Raw genomic sequence first — 21,104 nt, 5'->3', positions numbered from 1 at the left:
ATCTCTCCCTATCCTTTTCTCTGTGACTCTCTGCCTCCCTCTCTCTCGCTCTGCATCTATCTGTCTGTCTGTCTGTCTGTCTGTCTGTCTGTCTGTCTGTCTGTCTGTCTGTCTGTCTGTCTGTCTGTCTGTCTGTCTGTCTGTCTGTCTGTCTGTCTGTCTGTCTGATCATAGTTGGTAACGTGTTCCATATTGTAATTGCCATACACATAACAGATCTGCATACCACATTTGTTTGAGTTTTTTGTTTAACTCTGTAACCCCCAATAGTCTGCCTGGTAGCATGACTATGATGATCTCTCACAATTCACTTTTTTCTGGACTGCCAAAGAAAACAACTGACAGATTACAACTTGTCCAAAATACCACAGCCAGAGTTTTAACTAAAACTAAGATGAGAGAACATATTACTCTTGCTTCACTGCATTGGCTTCCGGTTGTTTTTAGGATTGATTTTAAAATTATTTTACTTGTTTATAAATCTCTCAATGGTCTCGCACCTTCCTACCTAAATATGTCCCAAACCACCCCCTCAAGTCTTCCACTGCTGGCCTGCTCGCTGTGCATAAAAAAATGGCAACTAAAAAACACGGTGAAGCAGCTTTCTGCTTCTACGGGCCGACGGCGTGGAACAAACTCCCACTGTACCTGTCCCACTGTACTGTACCTTCGACAGGCAGCCTCTGTAGACATTTTTAAAGCACAGCTCAAGACCTACTTCTACACTCGCTTTTAATTGATCTTTTAAATTCCTTGTTATTCATGTCCTCACTGTATTGAATTACTGCTATTATTTTAATGTTTATGCCTTGCTTTTCTTTTATTTCTCCATTGCTCTGTACAGCACTTTGAGCTGCATTTCATGTCATGATAGGTGCTATACAAATACAGTTTTATTATTATTATTACATAATGTATTTGTTGGTACAGACAAACTTATTTGTCTGTATGACAATTACTATGACAAATATTCATAAAGAAAGCCACTAAATTGCATGCCCACGCCTCCTCTACTCTGAGCCATGAGACTGTCTGTCCGTCTGTCTGTCTGTCTGTCCGTCTACCTTTCACTCTCTCTGTCTCTCTTGCTTTCACTCTCTCCCGTGCGCACAAGTCATTATTCTATCAGGTCGTTAATCCATCTCCCTCTCGGCCCCGAGAGACCCTGACGGGGCCTGGCACCAAATCCTTCATAACCCCCCTTCATCTGGACACACAATCCTTCATAACACCCCTTCATGTGAGCACACAATCCTTCATATCTCCTTCACACCTCTCTCTCTCCCCTCATCGTCACACCTTTCATCTCTGCCTGCATTCTTCTCCTCTCAGTAGCTCAGGAATCTTCAGCTTTTGTGCCTGGCACTGCCTGCTGCATCATTGTGTGTGTGTGTGTGTGTGTGTGTGTGTGTGTGCGCGTGTGTGTGCGTGTGTGTGTGTGTGTGTGTGTGTGTGTGTGTGTGTGGGTGTGTGTGTGTGTGCGTGTGTGTGTGCGTTTGCCTGACCCCAGGTTTCAGAGTGTAAACATCTTGTGATCTGGTGGCTCTCAATGGAAAGAAGAAGAAGAAAGACCTGACTCCAAATATTGGTCCCGGGCAGCGAAACACACCTGCGGCTCTTAATGGGACATTTCATTTTGCAACCAGATCTTATTTTAATTGTGTTTTGAGTGCAGCAAATCATTATGGTCATATAATTAAAAAAAACCCAGGAAAGTGTTTCTTGTCTCACAAACTCATTAAAATAAGATTTGTAGGGTCCGATCAGACTTGCGAGATATCGGGGTGCCATACCTTTGGTTGCTTTGAAGGCCAGGATCAGAGATTTGTACTCTGTGCGGGCCGCGACCGGGAGCCAATGGAGGGAGCGGAGAAGGGGGGAGACATGTGAGAATTTTGGCTGGTTGAAGACCAAGTGAGCTGCGGCATTCTGGATCAATTGGAGAGGCTTAAGTGTGCATGCCGGTAGGCCAGTAAGTAAGTTCAATGTATCATCCTTAGTGTTAATTTAAAGAAGCACTTTGCTCATTTTTCAACCTTATCTTCAAATAACTGGTCCTTAACTAATACAGCTCATTATAAGATGACAATTATTACTCTAGTCCAGTGATTCCCAAACTTTTCAGGTAGAAACCCAAAAGAGAGCTTAGACGTTTGACCGGGACCCAAACTAGTGCAAATATCCGATCTACAAGCTGCGCGTATATGCGACTTCTTAAACATTTATTTTCTAATTTACGGAATTTCTTTGATTTTTTCATTAATTCAAATAAAATAAAAAGGTTGGTAATTGAAATCTTGTTTGAAATGGCCAAACCTGCTTTCTGACATGTCATTGGTAGGCAGTGGTGAAAAGTAACTACATGTACTCAAGTACTGTACTTTACTGGAGTATTTCCACATTTCAATACTTCTACTCCATTACATCTCACTCAGAGGTAAATATTGTACTTTGACTCAACTACAATTATTTTAAACCTTGAGTTACTAGTTACTTTGTAGATCTGAATCATTATTACAAAACATACATATACTAACTATTTGAGTACATGTACCAACTGTTGTCAGGTAGGTGTCAGGTGGTGTCTGAACTGTCCACAGCCCTCCTCTGAGAGTGAGTCTTATAATGAGCATTAGTGAGGACCAAGTATAATGAAGATAATACTAAAAATGGGTGAAGTGGTTCTTAATTTAAACACAGAGTGTACAAATGTGGCTACATGTGTAAACGAGAGTTATAAATGGATAAATCATTAAGGATTTTACTGCATAATGTACCCGCTTTCCATGAATTCCACGATCTCTCTTTCTCTCCTCATTAATAAAAATAATGTTTTCAGCTGCTCTCAAGCATCGCCACAATACAAAATCATAGATGTATATTCCTGTATCCTGATTGGCTGAGATGGCACGTAATATTTTTAACATGGATCTAAAACTGTTACTGATAATGTGCATCTGTTAAATATAAAGTAATGTAATGCGGCCTGTGCATACATTAGAGATCGCCGGAACATGGTTATGTCAGCGGATCCTGCAGCATTTTCCTTGTGGGATCAATTAAGTTCTCTCCTACATCCACAGTGGATATAGGATAATATATCTTATATCATCATCATCAATCATCAATCATCATCATCAATCATCAATCATCAATCATCAATCATCAATCATCATCATCATCATCAATCATCATCATCATCATCATCATCATCATCATCATCATCATCATCATCATCAATCATCAAATCATCATCAATCATCATCATCAGACAATCATCAATCATCATCATCAATCATCGTCAATCATCAAACTATAAAATTAAGCCAATGTCTGAATGTCTGTCTGTGTGTCTGTGTGTCAGAAACACTCACATAGCTCCACACTGCCTGCACCAAATCACTCCCACTTTTCACACATAATTGACCATAATAATATGGAGGTCTTAACGAAGCCCCTTTTCCAATTTAACAAATTATAGATTAATAATGAATTTATTAGTGAATTAAAAATGCGCTCAGGGCGCAGTACCCCCACAATATCTCACAACGGGTAAGCTCCTCACTGCCTGCACCAATCACTCCCACTTTTCACACAGGCATTGACCATAATAATATGGAGGTCTTAGCCCGTCTCCTCTGCTCCCACCGCAACACAACAAACAGTGGCCTATACAATATTGCGCCTGGCCCACCGCTCAGATTGCCTATCTGCACACACACACACACACACACACACACACACACACACACACACACACACACACACACACACACACATACGGTACGCTGACGCCCCTTGCTTATCTTATGTTGCTGCATCACGCTGGACCCACTGCTGCTTTCACATGTTGACTTCCACCACTTCCGACATCAACAGCCCAAGTAAACTTTCCAAACTACTTTCTGGACCTACTGGGGGTCCTTGATACTTTTCAAATAGGGGTCTGTGGGCTAATAAGTGTAAATGTTGCGGTCCTTTCCATGAAAACGTTTCCCTACCATGCATTTGTAAGAATACTTTCATGTTATACTGCTGTTTTTATTCATTACAAAAACACACACAAATATATTATACAAGTTGAAATATATCAGAACGGGTAAGGAGTAAGAAGGGTAAGAAGCGGGTGGATTTGTGTCATAATATTTTTCATATTGTCTCTGTCGGGTGGAAACCTCATGTGTCCAAAACGTTACTTTTCAGGATTCAAATTCAAACGCATCAAAAGTAGCAGATCCGGGCCCAGACGGTTAGCTCAACCATCTGGGCACCTAGGCTGCTGAGCCAGCCTGACGGCGTGCCGCGGGCTCGACTCCCAATCCCGACAGCCTTTGCCGCGTGTCTTCCCCGCATCTCTCTCCCCATTTCCTGTCAGACTACTTTCATCCTATCAATAAAGGCAGAAAAAGCCAAAAAAATATTATTTTATGCAAATATCATGCCCAATGGCATTGCAATGGCATTGCAATGAACATCAATTATGACGTTTAGGTGAAAAAAGAACAACAATTTTATTGGACTTTTAATTAAAATATGTTGTAGTATTGCAACGCTGGGTGTGGCGCGCTTCAAGCTTGCGCATATGCTACTTTTGATGCTTTGTGTGACGCTGTACTATGACCAAGTTGGGCGTTAATTAAAAAAAACGCAAATAGTTAGAATATGTAGATAGGGTGTTTCTGCCCGACACCGACGATATTAATTAATTTCGGATCAGTCGCGGGCGTGTCAAATAACAATCACTCAAAGTCTGTGAATTCCAATACACTAGCTTTTTTTTTTTTGCTTATCCGCTGGCATTGTCATGTCAACATTACATGTCTCCAGCAAGAGATGCTCATTACACGGTGCGTAATCCGTGCGATCAGCGTAACATCATTGATTCTCTAAATCTCCCCACTGAGTTGCTGACAGTATCTTACCGGTCTGATAAACGAGCTCCATCATCAGGGGACAATCCCCCCACCAATGATACGGCCCCCGCCTCCATATACTTGACATAATTTGGCCCTTGGGGAAAACTGACTGGGGGAAATCCTGCTGCTCTAGGCTTAACAGGCAAACCGAGAACTGGTTGCAGCTTATTAAAAAGTTGTTTTCCCAACGCCCACCCCTGAAATACTGCGAATTACATGAAATCATCAACAGTAACAACTAGGAAATTGTGTGGCTCTGGGGAAACGGTGTCAGGCTCCAATATGTCCAGTGAGTGGCATCAGTCAGCTATCACATTGGTTCTCAAAGTTGGGTCCGGGGACCCCTGGGGGTTCAAGGGGGTCCCCAGCAAAAGTAGTTAATATAGAGAGCATCACAATCATTTTAACCACTTTATCCATTTACATGTTGGCTATTCAAAAATAGAAGATCTGCCTTTGAACTTTTTTTAAAGATATTGAAAGTGCTGAATAATTTAGCATTTTTTTTAACACATCTTCACTTATGGAGGTCCCTGGCACAAAACATTTTCAGATGTGGGTACATATGGTTTTGGGGGTGCTACAAAAACTTTTGAGAACTAACTACTTAACACTTAGGCCGCTAGCATTTATTGAAAAATTAGGATCTAATTCACGCCAGCATTTTTTAAATTTGAGCTCTTATTTTGAAAAGCCGCCATTTCCGCTCCACAAACAGTAGTCCTAAGTTAGGAGTTTTCACACAGCTGGGTGGGCCTTGTTTACAATGTGAATCCAGGCCGGAGCTCCGGAGAGCTCTAGATCGTCAGCTCTGTGCCGTCAAAGAAACGCTGTTTTGAAGGAATAGGAGATACAGGCGATTGAAATAAATGGATAGAATGGATTCTTATGGCGACGACGATCTAAGATGGGCGATCCAGTGCTGTGCTAACAACACAGCTAGCTAACCGTCTAACGTGAGTAGCATTTTGGCTCGAGCAATCGAACGCGCTATAAAAGCTCAATTGCCGAAGGCCGTCGGCAATGGCGTTAAGCGTCAGTATCAAAATTAGGCTTCAATTGACCTTAATCGTCGGCAATGGCGCGGAGGGTGTTAAGTAATCTATGACATACTGTATCTATAATATACTGTATGACTCTAATAAATGTGGGCAAGGCATCACAGTGCCACTGACTTTAAATAAAGTCAGTGGCAATATTTCCAAAAAAGGTGTAAAACATTAGAAGAAAATAATTATAGTGGAGGCACGCACGCACGCACGCACGCACACACTGGTCATAGACAGCTAGCCTCAAATGCAGAGCCATGCCGTAACACAAGTGGCAGTTGTTAATGAGAGCCTTTGGGTCTAATTAAAACACTGGGCTCTATCAGGCTCACAGTTGTCTAAGTGTGGAGGAGGTTGTGTCCGACCCAACAATATCTCTAAGGCTTGTACCACTGTGTGTTTGTGTCAGCAGAGCAGAGCAGGGCAGTGACTCCATCCTGTAATGAGGAAGTGCAACACACTGACCGTCGCCTGCATATTCAGCGTGGCTATTTAAATCAGGGCTACAGTCATGACACTCAATCTCCAGTCCTCAATGGATTCAGGACTGGACACGGCCCCTGCTTGGCCAGCCTTCACAAATGAGGCAATAGCCCAAACCCACTGTGTGCTTGTGGAGAGGAGCAAACAATGGAGCACATCAATGGAGTTTGTCCTCTCCAAAGACTGAAAGGGAGATTAGTCGCCCTCCATATACAGCAGACCAGGAGGCAACTGCTTGGCGTATTGGACTTTGCATTCGCTCAATAAATCTCATGTCTGACAGCAAAATCTTGCTATTTGTTCCAAAACAAGCTTTATACCAAGTTGCTTACATGTAACTGCTACTATAACATCAAAAGCATAAGTAAAGTCACATGAGTGCAGGGAGAATGAAGTAGTGCCTCAAAGACAGTAGGATACCAGATACTGTAAACACCAAAGCATCTGTCAAATCATCTCTAAAAACATTAGAACAAGTGTCCAAAACATATCTGCATAGTAAGCTACTATCTATGGAACAAAGGTGACACATAAGGGCTAAGTGCTAGGGGGTGAGGTGGTGTCTGAAGAGTCGAGTCTTCAGACTGCAGTGGAAAATTGGGAGTGAGTCTGCAGCTCTGTTCAATGGGGAGCTTATTACACTGTTTGGGAGCCAGGAGGGAGCAAGACACACGCAGGCTCATGCACATGCGCGTGTAAACACACACACAAAAACACGCACGCACGCACGCACGCACGCACGCACGCACGCACGCACGCACGCACGCACACCATATTAGGCTTGGTTTTAACAAAGCACAGTAGCTGCTGTTTCTTCCCAAAATGCATCTCTCTCCCATTCCCACTACGTGAACAGAGCTATGTGATCACTCTCACATTAGCAGAGTGAAACAGAGCACATTGACAACACCCCGCCACCCCGCCCTACACTCTCCCCATCTGGACAAGCAGACTGCAGCCAGCTGAGAGAGGGCATAGTGAGCGGTGCCAACTACACTATATGACCCATTATCCTCTAACTATACAAAATTAATATATCGTTGCTGTTGGGCAGAATCTCCATATTCTAGCTTTTTGTGTTTTATCAACTTCCTGCTTTATCATTCTACAACATCACACAAAAGCATCAAAAGTAGCAGATCCACGCGCTTGAAAAGACTTGAAATTAAATAAAAAAATAAAAACATCTACAAGCTCACAAGATGTGATGCATTGTGAGCTTATAGACTGGCTTTTTTCCACTATTTTGGGGAACATTTTGAATTTTTGGGGGGAGGCTTTGTCCTTCATGACATCCATGCAGAGTGAAACACTGAGTATCATTTTTTACATTCTCAGACTTAAATGAACACTGATGTCTTACTGTATAATATCTCTGCCTGTCTCCTCTGACTGTCCATCAGTGCATGTTCATGAAAGATTCATACCTCGTCCTCAACCACTGACCCGTAGTCTTTAGACGACTGGTTCTCAATGTCGGGTCCGGTGAGTCGGCAACCATCGGCGGTACCAAATGGACCATTTACTTACAGGTATGTTAACTGCGAGAGTGTAACAACTGTAAAAGCTGCAGTGTTAAAAGCAATATGGCTGCTGTGACTCCGAGCATTGAAACTACAGAGCTTACATAACTCCAGTCCAGATCTATTTGCGATACTGTAGCTTATTTTCCGTGTTAACAACAGCACCTCTCTACAAGACATCGGAAAAAACAGCCTGAAGGCTATATGTACAGTGTGTGAGGGTGTGTGTGTGTGTGTGTGTGTGTGTGTGTGTGTGTGTGTGTGTGTGTGTGTGTGTGTGTGTGTGTGTGTGTGTGTGTGTGTGTGTGTGTGTGTGTGTTTGTGTGTTTGTGTTTGGTGGAAGGAGTTATAATGCGTGTGATTTCAGCCTTGTTTAATTGCAGTGGAAGGTTCCCCAGGCTGTGCCTTCTACGGGAAGTCAGTGTTGCCAGAGTTTATGAGAAAAATAAGCGACCATGTCTATGCAAAGTTTTGCAAACAAGCCCAATAGGCCACATGAGCACTTTACGCAACGGTATTTGAAAATTGACGATCTACAAACTCACAACGCGTTGCGATGAGATGCATTGTGAGCTTGTAGATCTGCGATTTCCAAAAGAAATAGTAGTCTTGGCATGAAGTTGTTTGAGAACCACTCAAAACAACATTTAGGAAACAGGCCTAAATAAGCAACTACACTTTAAGAACATAGCCCCCCAAAAAAGAAAAGAAAAGAAAAGAAAATCGGCAACTACCAATATTTACAAGCAAAAAAACCAAGTTGCTCATAATTAGCATACTGTACAATGTACATGGCAACAGTGGACTCTATTGGTTTCACTTAGCTGCTTCCCTCATTAGAGGTGATGTGTGTATATAACCATCCTAATGGAGTCTAATCATAACCCCACAGAGAGCTGATACTGGCTGATACACACACACACACACACACGCTCGCACACACGAACGCACGCACACACGCACACACACACACACACACACACTGAGCCTTTGAATAATACATAAAGGTAGCGTGTTGCTTAATGCCACATGAGGAAATAATAAAGGATTATGTTCCTCATGCTATGGACGAGCTTTAATTATATAATTCCGGTGTGTATTTATTCACATGGAAACATGGCTTTTTATTAAGTCTTTCACAGTCATAGCTGAGGGGCCCGCCGTCTCTTATGAATTATTGAACATCCGAGAAGCATATTTGTACATCTCTCTACTGTCCCTACAGTTACATGTTATCTCGGAGGCAGTGAGAGAAAACAGAACAAAACGACCTCCGCCAGGTCCTCCTCTACGCTCCCAAGACCACCCCTTGACGTCAGCAGTTACAGTGCATGGTGGAAGAAGTTCTCAGAAGTGAAATACCCCAAGTTATGAGGTTTCCTCCAGACAGCAACGCACTGTATCGGATGCAGGTATAGATATATAGATAGTAGATACTGGAACTTCTTTGAATCTATATGAATATAGATTCAAAGAAGTTTTCAAATAATTGTAGTCGAGTCAAAAGTACAGTACCGTATTTGCCTCTGAGATGTAGTGTAATAGTGTATAAAGTGTTTAAAAATAGAAAGACTTAACACGTTCGGGGCCTTAGATTAATCTATCCATCCTATCTCGGCTGCCGGGATGGATCTTTTGGCAGGTTTGCCTGCCAATATTTCTAACACCATTTGATTAGCTGCATTTGTGTTGCTTTCATTACGGTGTACTTATACAGGTCAGCCTTATACAGAATGCCATGTTTTGTACCCTGCTCTAGTTTTGAACTTGAATTGGAAAACAATAAAGGGGGTTTCAGCCCCCTTTAAGTATGCTTAGTTACTGTCGACTGCTGCCTACATTTGGTCCTCCACTACACTCCAATATCCCCTTGATGTGAGGAGCCAGAGCAGTGTTACGTCATAAGCTGCCTTAGGTTGCGCGCTGAGGGGACGTCTCAAAATAGAGTCATCACCCTCCCCACCCGAGCCAATTGTGTTCGTATATGCTCGACATAGCCGGATGCACTGCGGTGGATTTGAACCCACAGCCTCTGCGGTGCTGGTGGGCACACTGGGCACAGTGGGCAGGCATTTTACCACTGCGCCACCCGAGCCAGCCTCTGTTTCAATGAGGTTTAAGTGGTTAGGTTGTTGCGTGCGGCGCTGATGAAAAGTCTCAAAATAGACTTTTGTCTGTTTGTTTTTGTCTTGGTTGTATGGAGTTCCATATTGCATGAGAGCCAGTGTGTGGCAGTAAAAGGATGTTCTCAGGACTCTGCTCCGCTCCACCACTCGTTGTCATTCATATCGCTGATGGTGACAGTCTGCATGTGTCATGAAGCAGGCTGCTCTGCGTTCCTCACCAACTTATCAGCCTCCAATTAACTTCTACATCCCGTTGATTCTACCTAGTCTGTATTATGAATGTTATTCCCAGAAGAATGCAGATGTTCTGGATTTTTTTAACCACTTTCTTCAATTTAGTCGTTATGCCAATTAATTGTGTGTTGTCACTGCCGTTGTATCCTACCGGCTCACTGGCTGCCAGTGAGGAGCCCCCACCGGGAGAACATAATAAGCCTTCGTTCTACTCCTCCCATCCAGCACTCCCTGTTGACAGGTGCCCGCCCCCCAGACCATAGGAGTATGTGTATGTGCTCCGACAAAGCCGGATGCACCCCCAGACTCTTTGGTGATGGGCCATTACTTTACATGAACACCCAAGAATGCAGATGTTCTGGACGTTTTCTGAACTACACCATTGGGTACACACATGTGTACACAGTACACTCAAATAGACTCAGGTTTTCAGTATCAGGTATTACATTGAACCAGGACTCAAATTGAGAGGGGGCCTTGGGGCCATTAGAGTGAACAATTCCAGTGCTATTTCGTCAGGCTTATTATATAAGTGCTTATTCAGTACCTCATGTTCATTTTACACCTTTCCTTTCGCATGACAAGAGCAAATGTAAATTAATGGCAACACTTAAAGCCACGCACCCTCCAGACATTATTACTTCATTTCCCCACTGAACGGCGTAATCAGAAGTCAGTAAGTCATGCCTTAATGATGCAATGAATGGCAACCATGCAGACTTGCCAGTCAAGGCCTTACAAAGTATAAAGTGAGCACAGCAACATGGAGCATATAGTTAGAGGATATGGTGTCCTCCTTAGATAACGTTATTTTTTATTCACAAACATAGAGCATATAAACTAGTCAGTCAGATTGTGACTGGCCATACAGGTGACTGGATAAAAAAGGGTTATCATTTAACTTAAAATATGTTCACATTTTGTATGAATCATAATAATGTGTAGGATGCAGTAAACTTGAGGGGGAAGGGTGTATTGTGTTCCCCTCATTATGACACTGGGTCTGTCTGTTCTAAGCCACAACAAGATGTTCCATCTCTTTCACACACAGCAAGAGATGTTCCATCTCTTTGTGGACTAAGGAATAGTTTAATGCTCGTAAAGTGGATATGTCAGCAGGGATAATCATACATTTAGCCTAAAATGTTGAACTTTGAACTGAAATTGCACTTGCTTGTCTGAAATGTTCTATGGTGCCTATCTATGGATAGCACTACAGGCTGGCATTGGAATTTAAGACACGGCCTAGAAACCCTCAAAAAAGAAGCCCCCCCCCCCCCCCCCCAAGACCACTCATATGATCTGAACACTGCATTATATTGTGCCGTTTTAGCACAAGCAGTATTTTAAATAGTGTTACACAACCAGTTCCTCCCCGGTGGTGCATTAACACAGTCAGTCTAAGGGGCATTACTGTCCACCATTTGTTCTGAAAACACCAACTTGAATATATTTTAGCTCTCAAGCAGATAAAGTAGGACACCCTGCAGTTTTCCCAAAACGCAGCACTCCCAATGTAAACATTGCAAGCCATATATGCTGCGCTCAGGAAAAACATTGTCTTCGTGGACACAGCCCCTACAAGACAAACAGGTCTGAGGTGCAACCGGTCAAAGGTAAGTACAAGCAAAAACAATTAAGACTCCCTCAGACACTAACAAATCTACAGTATACCACCATACGTAGTAAGTAGCCTCGTTCCCAGCCTTTACTCATCTCCGAGGAGTAAAAGGTCACGACCTAATGCAAAGAGTGTCTATAGGGGTGTACGTATTTCCCCCGGAAAAAATATTTTTTAACCAATCACAACACCCGTTTCATTCACATGTAAACAGATTTGTAAAGCCTCATTTCCTTGGGCCGTATACTTCCGCACAATTCCGGTATGTCCGTTTAGACAGTCATATCAACCAGCTAGGACAGGTCTTTCCCAGCCAGCGTGGGTATTGGGTGATACGCATACCTGGATGCCCTCGGTGCCCGGCTGCTGCAGCAGTTTGACTGTGAACAAACATACCTGGATGCCCTCGGTGCCCGGCTGCTGCAGCAGTTTGACTGTGAACAAACATACCTGGATGCCCTCGGTGCCCGGCTGCTGCAGCAGTTTGACTGTGAACAAACATACCTGGATGCCCTCGGTGCCCGGCTGCTGCAGCAGTTTGACTGTGCGCGTGTGCGTCTTCTGCAGCCCGCGGCCGTCGTGCCACGTCAGGCTGCTGCCCCCCCGACGCCCCGGCAGTTGGTAGCTCAGCTCCTCGACTGACACCGTGTGCTCCAGGGAGGCGCGGCAGAAACTGAAGCTGGACGCCGCTGCGGTGCAGGAGGAGGAGGAGGTGGTGGTGGAGGTGAGACAGAGACAGGTAGAGAGAGAGAGAGAAGTCAGACAGGAGAGGGAAAGTGGGAGTGGAGAGATACAAATGTGGAAAAGGGAAGAGGATAGAGTTTAGTTTGGTTTATTTGAAAAGTCATAACACACATGAAAACTATTTGACACTATGATTATGACCAGTCTAGGACGTATTCCCATTGTGGTCCTCTCATATGCATAACATAACATGACAGACATGAACAATGTACAATAAATAAACAAATTATTTCAGACCTGAAAAAATACATTTACACTAATCTAAATCACACTGCCCTTTCTAATTCTTACTAAAAGTGAGACAGAAAGAAACATGGAGAAGTAGGCCTACTTAAGTTTATGCTGTCATAAAAATGTTACACAGTACATGACTCTGAGAGCCAGACTCATATATCTGCCATTCAGTTACTTTTTTGGATGACATCTTTCAGGGAAAAGAATATATGATTTTGTGTAACATTTTGACTCCCTCAACACAGTTAAAGCCTCATGCTGCATGCACAAGGGGGCCCCGGCGCACCCCAGGTTGGGAAACACTGGTGTAAGACTCTCCAAGATCTGTATCAGACCCAAAACTCTGTCATCATCAGCTCTAGCATGAACTCTACAAGACCACCAATGGCCCTTGTTCCTGCGTACATGATGGTCTCTATTGACCATAGAGTGAGCCAACATGCACATTTGTTTTTAAATGTTTTGAAACATATCTAAAGGTTTGGAACATTTGGAATAATGTTGAATTTTTTAACATAAATATTCTCTTCTGGGTGGTTCCTGGCACAAAATCTTTTCAAATGTGGGTCCATCCATGCCAAATACGGTCCTTGACTTGAAAACATTTGAGAACCACTGCTTTACAACACTCTTTCCTTCCCCGTGCTATCCCTCTCTCTCCACCTCCCACCATGGCTCCCTGTCTCTCCTCTCCTGGTTGTGTGTGCTTCTTCTTATCTGTCCTCCGAGGGATATGGAGTGGCAGCTGTCAAGCGGTGCCAGTAAACACTAGATATGAGTGGCTGTGACTGTAGGTGGCAGAAACACTTCAACACTGTGCCCTCTGCATTACCCTTGCCTCTTTACACCTGGGGCCACTCTACAGGTTCACAGTGGGGGGGGACTTCAGTACCTCCCTTCCCTGATTTCCGAATGTAAGTGCCCCCTTGTGACAGGCTTGGCAGTTGGACAGGCGAAAGCACAAAACACACTTTAGCGGCTACATAGCTGCTTGCCATGCCTTTGAGAGCTCCCTTCTGTCCGGACACTGGCTCTTCCTGAATGTTTGTGGAGTCCAATTACAGTTTGACTAAGGTATGCCTGCTTAAATCAGTCATCCTCCATCCCACACCGCTCTACGACATTTTGTTCATAAAAGAGAACACGGGAGCTACAATATGATGCTATGAATCAATGATAACCCACCTGTTGAAGGATACAAAATCATAAATAAGAAATGGATTGTAAGAGTTGCAATTAGTGCGTCCTGTGAGGCAGCTGCATGTGGCCATGACATTTCAGAGTCTAGTTTTGACATCAGAGCAGGTTCACACAAAGTTTTGCAATGTTTCATATTTAAACATGTTCTTACCCTGTAGTAGGCTACCTCTGTGTATGCCTTGGGGTACATTTGAAAAACACTGCATATAAGGCCTGGGAACCCAATCAACATTTTAAATTGTGTTTATTTAATCATTTTGGGGAGCAGATCCTGTAGATACATTTTCTCACTGTTGCAAGTATTTAATCTATTTAATCTGGGAGTAATGCCATATTTTGTGTTTCAATATAGTGGAGAAACAGAACAGGTGTTGTCACTGACATACCGTATGTTAAAATGTCTGCAAACTACCAGTATAATCCTGTTTATATTCATTTACATAAATGTTAAAAGGCTTGTGGCACCAAACATAATTATGTGCTGGTGCACCTAAATGAAAAAGTTAACTTCATGAATATGAAAAGTCTGGAATCTGAATTGTGCGTGTGTGTTGTGCATGCTGCGTGGACCCCCACCATCCCCTTTTACTAATGAAGTCCTCTGATTGGAACCACCTGCTGTTAATTGAACTGAAGAACTAAAGTTTGACGAAACACTTCCCTCCAGTGTATAATTTGTGTCTCTAGCAGAAGGCAGCTGCCTCCCTGCTGCCTCACACTGCCTGATTAGCCACTGTCCTTCAAAGGCAGAGTGTTTGTGTGGAGGTGCAGCCTGGAAACGAATGAATGGGACTGAGACATGCAAGGCTGATGCCGTGGAGTCGACAACACCCGCGACAGTGTTTCTCGGCGGCATCAGTCCGACACCCTACCCCAAACGCTAACCCTAACCTCACAGGGAAAACCACGGCTGATTTTTAACCAGCAACGCATGTCTCGGCAGGTCCGCGGAACGGACCGACACTGCCGTGGAACGTAGTGGCAGTGGAGTGTCATAATCCCCCCCCCCCCCCCCGGATTGCCACTGCCGGAGAATGTACTCGCTCCTTCTGACAGCGTTTCCTGACCTGAGCAGACAGCCGTGGCCGTGTTCTGCTGTCGGACAGCGTCTTTTCCGGGATTTTAGACAGCCGGTTGGATGGAAAAGAAGCTCCACCCACGCGGCTGAATGCCACGACGGCCAGATTCCCGGAAACGCTTGCCCTCGCGGCAGTCAGCCGCATGGGCGGAGCTTAATTTCCATCCACCAGCTGTCTAAAAACCGAAATAGACGCCGGCCGACAGCTTCCTTTGGCCGCGCCTGTCTGGTAGGTCTGGCAACAGCTTGAGAGGGGCTTCCAGAAGGAAGCGGGCCTGTCTGGTAGGTCTGGCAACAGCTTGAGAGGGGCTTCCAGAAGGAAGCGGGCCTGTCTGGTAGGTCTGGCAACAGCTTGAGAGGGGCTTCCAGAAGGAAGCTCGTCATGAACTTGAATGCTCGCAGCTGACACACATGTGCAACCACATTGTTTACATAAGTTGATATAACCAAGTAACCCTCTTAATGGCTATTTATGTTTTCTACAAGATTGTAGATCTGCTATTTTTTTGGCTGAATGTTTGCCAATGATATGCCCAGAAAAGGAGGGATCGTAATTCCAAAGGCACATTACTCCGACAACGTGGCTTTGCGTGCGGTTAGTAATGTGGCGAGTAGGACCAACGCGCTGTCAGAAGAATGCGCGCCAGAATTATGACGCTACCCCAGAAAAGGGATTCTAGGGTTTATGGGACATATTACATACATAAGGGACTGTCCTTGATGCCTTCATGCCGTCAGCATTTTACCGGTAAAACCGGTAACAGTCCAGCAGTCTTTTGAAAAATATTTTCTGTTGGCTATAGTTTCTTTTTTTGTATTTTTCTGTATTTGTCAGCCAACAAATGGTGAAAAAATTAAAATGAATGTGTCTAAACAGATCAACGACAGGTAAAGTACGAGGAAGTATAACTAATATCTTTCTACAGGGGGAAAAAACAAAAACAAGCTAAGCTATATCTTCAAAATGTTCACTATACCTTCCTTCCCTCTGCTGAGTGCAGCCCCAGAGAGGCCCTGTTATGTGTCCAGCAGAGAGAGATACATGACAGCTGAGTGTTCAGGTAGAAACAAACAGCTGCCCGGAGCAACGAGGCTGTATAGGAGGAAAACTCCTTTTGTCATCTCTCGTTCCAGTGAGAAGAGGGGAGGAGTGCAGCGTCATGACGGAGGAACCAAGGACAAGAAAGAGGAGACAGAGGGAGGGCTAAAGAGAGACAGCCTTGTCAGGGCCGTACACTGATGTATTCCCTCCTCTGTTTCCTTAACTCAACTCTGTTTTCCTCCCAGCTGTTCCTCGGGCTTCTCATTCCACATTACCCTTGAGTCTTGTTTTCTCTGCACACTTTCTACTCCCTATGTCTTTCTTTATGTCTCTCTGATTTCTTCCTCTATCCTCCCTGTCTCTCTCCCTCCCTCTCTATCCTCCCTGTCTCTCTCCCTCCCTCTCTATCCTCCCTGTCTCTCTCCCTCCCTCTCTATCCTTCTGTCTCTCTCCCTCCCTCTCTATCCTTCTGTCTCTCTCCCTCCCTCTCTATCCTCCCTGTCTCTCTCCCTCCCTCTCTATCCTTCCTCTATCCTCCCTGTCTCTCTCCCTCCCTCTCTATCCTCCCTGTCTCTCTCCCTCCCTCTCTATCCTCCCTGTCTCTCTCCCTCCCTCTCTATCCTTCTCGCACACTCACGCACACACTCACGCACGCACGCGCACACGTGCACACACACACACGACAAGATTGTATTACTACAACCATAAAATAGCAGATCTAGATGTTTACAAGGGCAATTTCTCAGTGTGTGACATCGCCACATAAAAAAAAGAAATACAAGTAGGAATAACTCTAGTCTAACCCCACCCCCAAATCTTTTTTTTTTACCACAAAACAAATAAAAAATCTTGTGAGGATCAGGGAAAATGGTCTTCACATCATGGGCTCCATCTTGCGGCAGGGGCCCTTTTTCCTTAATTTGGGGATTTAGTATTGTGTGAGAGGTGTGGCCCCGTAAAATGTGTTATCTTGTGCCACAGCCTAAGTCCCTAAAACACCTCCATTACCCCTTACATTATGCATAGGTGGTTTGGGCGTTACAATGATTAAACCAATCACCGTGCCACCTGCCATTGCCTTTAAGAGATCCATTATCCATTTAACATTATGCCCAGTGATTTACACTATGGGCCATGGAAGAGCGACACACGTTGCTGCCTTGAAATATATAGCATATTTATATTTGATACAGAGGCCGGGTTGTTTTGTGTCCAGTAGCTCCAACACAGCCTCACTCGTGCAAATCTAATAACTTCTTTGACTAGACAATTAAGCACAATAAGCACAAGGAATTGACACTGCTGAAAACTGCTGTAAAACAAACACACACACACACACACACACACACACACACACACACACACACACACACACACACACACACACACACACACACACACACACACACACACACACACACGTGTGCGCGCAGTGCCGCCCGCGCACACATGCACATACGTTCTCTCGCTGTCAAGACTGTCAGGTTCTCTGGGGTCAGGAAGAAACTGGGGCCCAGACACGTTCTCATTACTGTCAGTCAACAGGGGAGCAGCGGGCAAACCAAACACTGCGCCTGCATGGCAACCCTAAAGATCTGCTGCCAGCCAGAGAGAGAGACATAAATTACTATCCAAGCAAACTGACCGTGCATCAACTAATTCAATTAAGTGGGCACAACAGAACGCATGAAGCTGTGTAATAATACAGTATTAGATGTTTTTAACCACTTAAACCCTATATAGCTGACTGGGGTCCCTCAGGGCTCCATACTAGCTTTCTGCTAAGAAAGCTTTCACTATAAATAGCTCACAAGTCACCTTGTGAGCTTGTCGATCTGCTATTTTCTGCGAAAGTTTTCACTACAAAACGGATGTGGGGTTTAAGTGGTTAGAAATGCCAAATTCTATGTTCTTGATGCCGCTTTCCCACTGCGGCTTAAGAGATGGGAGATGGAAGAAAGTGAAGTGTCAATGTAGAGAAAACTTTGACATTGCTCTTGTGAGGTGTGAGACAAAGCAGCAGCCAACCAGAAGCATGCTGTAGTCTGAAATACTGTAGTGTATGTTAGCATTTATGAAGTTCCCAGTGCCACCATACGCGTTCACTTTAAGAGTCGTAGTTTGCCCGCCCCCCCGCCCCCCACACACACACTCACTACACACACTTTAGTATCATTGGCACAAGCACACACTGTTTACCTTTCGTCAGAAGCGTATGGCGGGAGCGACGCGGTACAAAGGCACAAAATCCGAACTTTGGATGGCTGAGGATCCACCAAGGACAGCTCTCCTGGATTCCGATTTATGGAGGTTTGAAAATCCTCCTTTCAAATGCTTTAAACGGTGATCACATTTTCCATCCCATAGCTGGAGCGGTGGGGCGTTGCCATAGCAACCATACCAATGTTAAAAGATGCCGTGGGGCTCAACCATTATTTACACAGAGTTTACGTTGGGGTCCGTATATATACGGACCTGGCTTATAAGGTCCGTTAGCATCCTCTAGTGACATTCTGCCTGATAATGAATGAAGTGGTTAAAAATATAGTCTCTCTCTCGGACAGAGGTTTTCACAGTTAAGCCGTGTACTGATGTGGCGCGTGTTGTTTTTCCAGTCGAAAGGTTATTCCCGGCGAGCGGTGAGGTCATACAACTAAAGTGTGAATTAGTCACTAACACATCACTTTAAAAGATGCAGCAGCTCCACTTGAACCTCTATCTCTGCCACATCATCAGCTCCACTTGAACCTCTATCTCTGACATCATCAGAGCGAGCTTCTCCCGCCTCCGGCACTCATAAAACAAAGACTATGCACTCACACTCACTGCAGCGGCTTTAATTGATGAAGTGAATGTATAACTTCCTGGATGTGCACCAACTCTGTGGACCAAATGGAAATATATATCGAAATTGAGGCGAATGTTACTCAATATCCCTACTCTCCCACACGAACATAAATGACATTGCAGCTCGGCTCTGTCAGCCACTTCCTTTTGCTCCCATCTGAACACACATATCACATTTTCTCTGAGATTATTGTCCCTGATGAATTCTGGTGGTGCTTCTTCTATCTGTGTTTTGGTATTCATGTTGCTTTCTGTTGTTTTGTTTTTGTGTTTTTGTACATTGCCCTTGGTACCTTGCTCTCTTTCTTTGGTATAGACGTGCTTGTTTCCTACCACGTTTGTGAAGCACTTTGTAAAGTTTGTTTTGAAAGGTACTATAGAAATAAATCAAGAGGGCCAAGGATTGAGCCCTGCATGGGCGACCCAGAGTCCCCGGTTCACGGAATATATAGAGCATATCAGTGAAAACCAGCTAGCAAAAAAGTGGTTTCAATATACAGTATGTGTGTATATATATATATATATATATATATATATATATATATATATATATATATATATATATTAATTTCACCAGGAGCATGGTTGGCTTGGTTCCAGGCTTAAAATAATTATTATAAATATCTTCCGAAATCTCTATGGGCTGAATGAAAGGGCTTTCTATCTGAGGTGAAAAAAAAGAAAGGTCCCTAGCACTGCTATGCTCTATATATTGGGATCAAGTGGTCAGAAAAACGAATAGCTTCAAGTCAAGTGCAGTCAGTCTCTTCTTGTCAGGCGGTCAATAATCTTCGCCACGGTGGCGGCGGCAATGCATCATGGGTGGGGTGGGGTTTTACTATGTGCTTGTTTAACTGTGCTGGGCTCTTTCTGATGGCTTTATACAGATCAGTGTCTGTCAGATGGTTGTTAACCTTGCCCCGGGACGCTCACCTGCCCACTGACTCACCGGCAGGAGGAGGGCATCTATCACGCTCCGCTGTCTGCGCAGCGCAGGCATTGATCAGTCTGGACAGCTGCCAACCCTGCCCTTATCCCCGACATCCCGCCCACCACCATCACCTTCCCCCTATATAACCGATGGCTTATTATTTGTGGCCGTCCTTCTCAATAAAAGAACGGGCGGCTTTATCACCTTGAGGAAAGCGGCGGGAGGGAGAGGAGAAGAGGGAGGGAGGAAGGAAAGAATGGGAGGCAAATATGCACTGATGATACCTTTGTTTTTGAGTTACAGTCAGTGGCTGAAAGAGATATACAGTAGGATACCTTGATGCTGTGCACTTAACAGATCTGTAACTCGAGCCTCACAACTCACTTAGAGAGAGAGAGACAGAGAGAGAGAGGGAGAGAGAGGGAGATAGAGGGAGAGAGAGGGAGATAGAGGGAGAGAAAGACAAAGAGACAGAAAAAGAGAGAAAGAGATGGTTGTGGTAATTATTGGAGAGTCTGAAAGTCCAAAAATCAAATATAGCCTAATCGGATGGATAAGTGAGGTGCATGTGTGTTACTGCGGGGAGTGGGTGGGGTTACACAACCTCTTGTAGGTCAATAGAACGCCAGAGCAGTGAAGTGTAGCCTCATATCACCTCCCCTTGACTGAGCAGAGCACCATATCACACCGTCATGTAGAGCAGACTAGTAGTGACTGGCTGCTCGGGTGGCTCTATCTCGGAGGTATTCCCTTTTTTGAAAAAGGTAATTAGCCGTTAGGTATTGCGTGCCGGGAAGGTCGTTCCGAGCCAAATCCCTCAGTAGATTAGCGTGGCAATCGCTGGACATTACTCATTTGCTTCCAAAGGAGTTTCATTCTAAATGAGTCTATATACTTGAGGAATTCTGCTGCATGGGCTCATTTTAACTTCATAACCTTGGTGTCACCTTTGACGTGTCGTGGTTATGCCCGATTTATACTTTGTTGCACTCAGAAATATACATTGCCGCATTCAGAAATTCACCAATGTTTCACCAAGCTTGCAATGCGCCACACTGCGGTGCATTGTGTGAGCT

General features: G+C 44.3%; 1 protein-coding gene across 1 annotated transcript in view; it reads right to left on the bottom strand.

Annotated features, from left to right (window-relative positions):
- samd10b (sterile alpha motif domain containing 10b) overlaps window positions 1-20,097 on the bottom strand; it is a gene marked incomplete at both ends in the record, with an annotated part of 72,109 nt that extends 52,012 nt beyond the window's left edge. Inside the window, 2 exons of the mRNA XM_079514685.1 lie at window positions 12,457-12,641; window positions 20,031-20,097. Coding sequence (XP_079370811.1) covers window positions 12,457-12,641; window positions 20,031-20,097 — 252 coding nt within the window. The remainder of the gene's footprint in view (window positions 1-12,456; window positions 12,642-20,030) is intronic.
- Between the last annotated feature and the right edge of the window lie 1,007 nt (window positions 20,098-21,104).

This window comes from Electrona antarctica (assembly GCF_951216825.1).
Source record: "Electrona antarctica genome assembly, chromosome: 2".
NCBI classification, from domain to species: Eukaryota; Metazoa; Chordata; class Actinopteri; order Myctophiformes; family Myctophidae; genus Electrona; species Electrona antarctica.
Note: the sequence above shows the minus strand (reverse complement) of the source record. Positions and strands in the feature narration are given on the sequence as shown.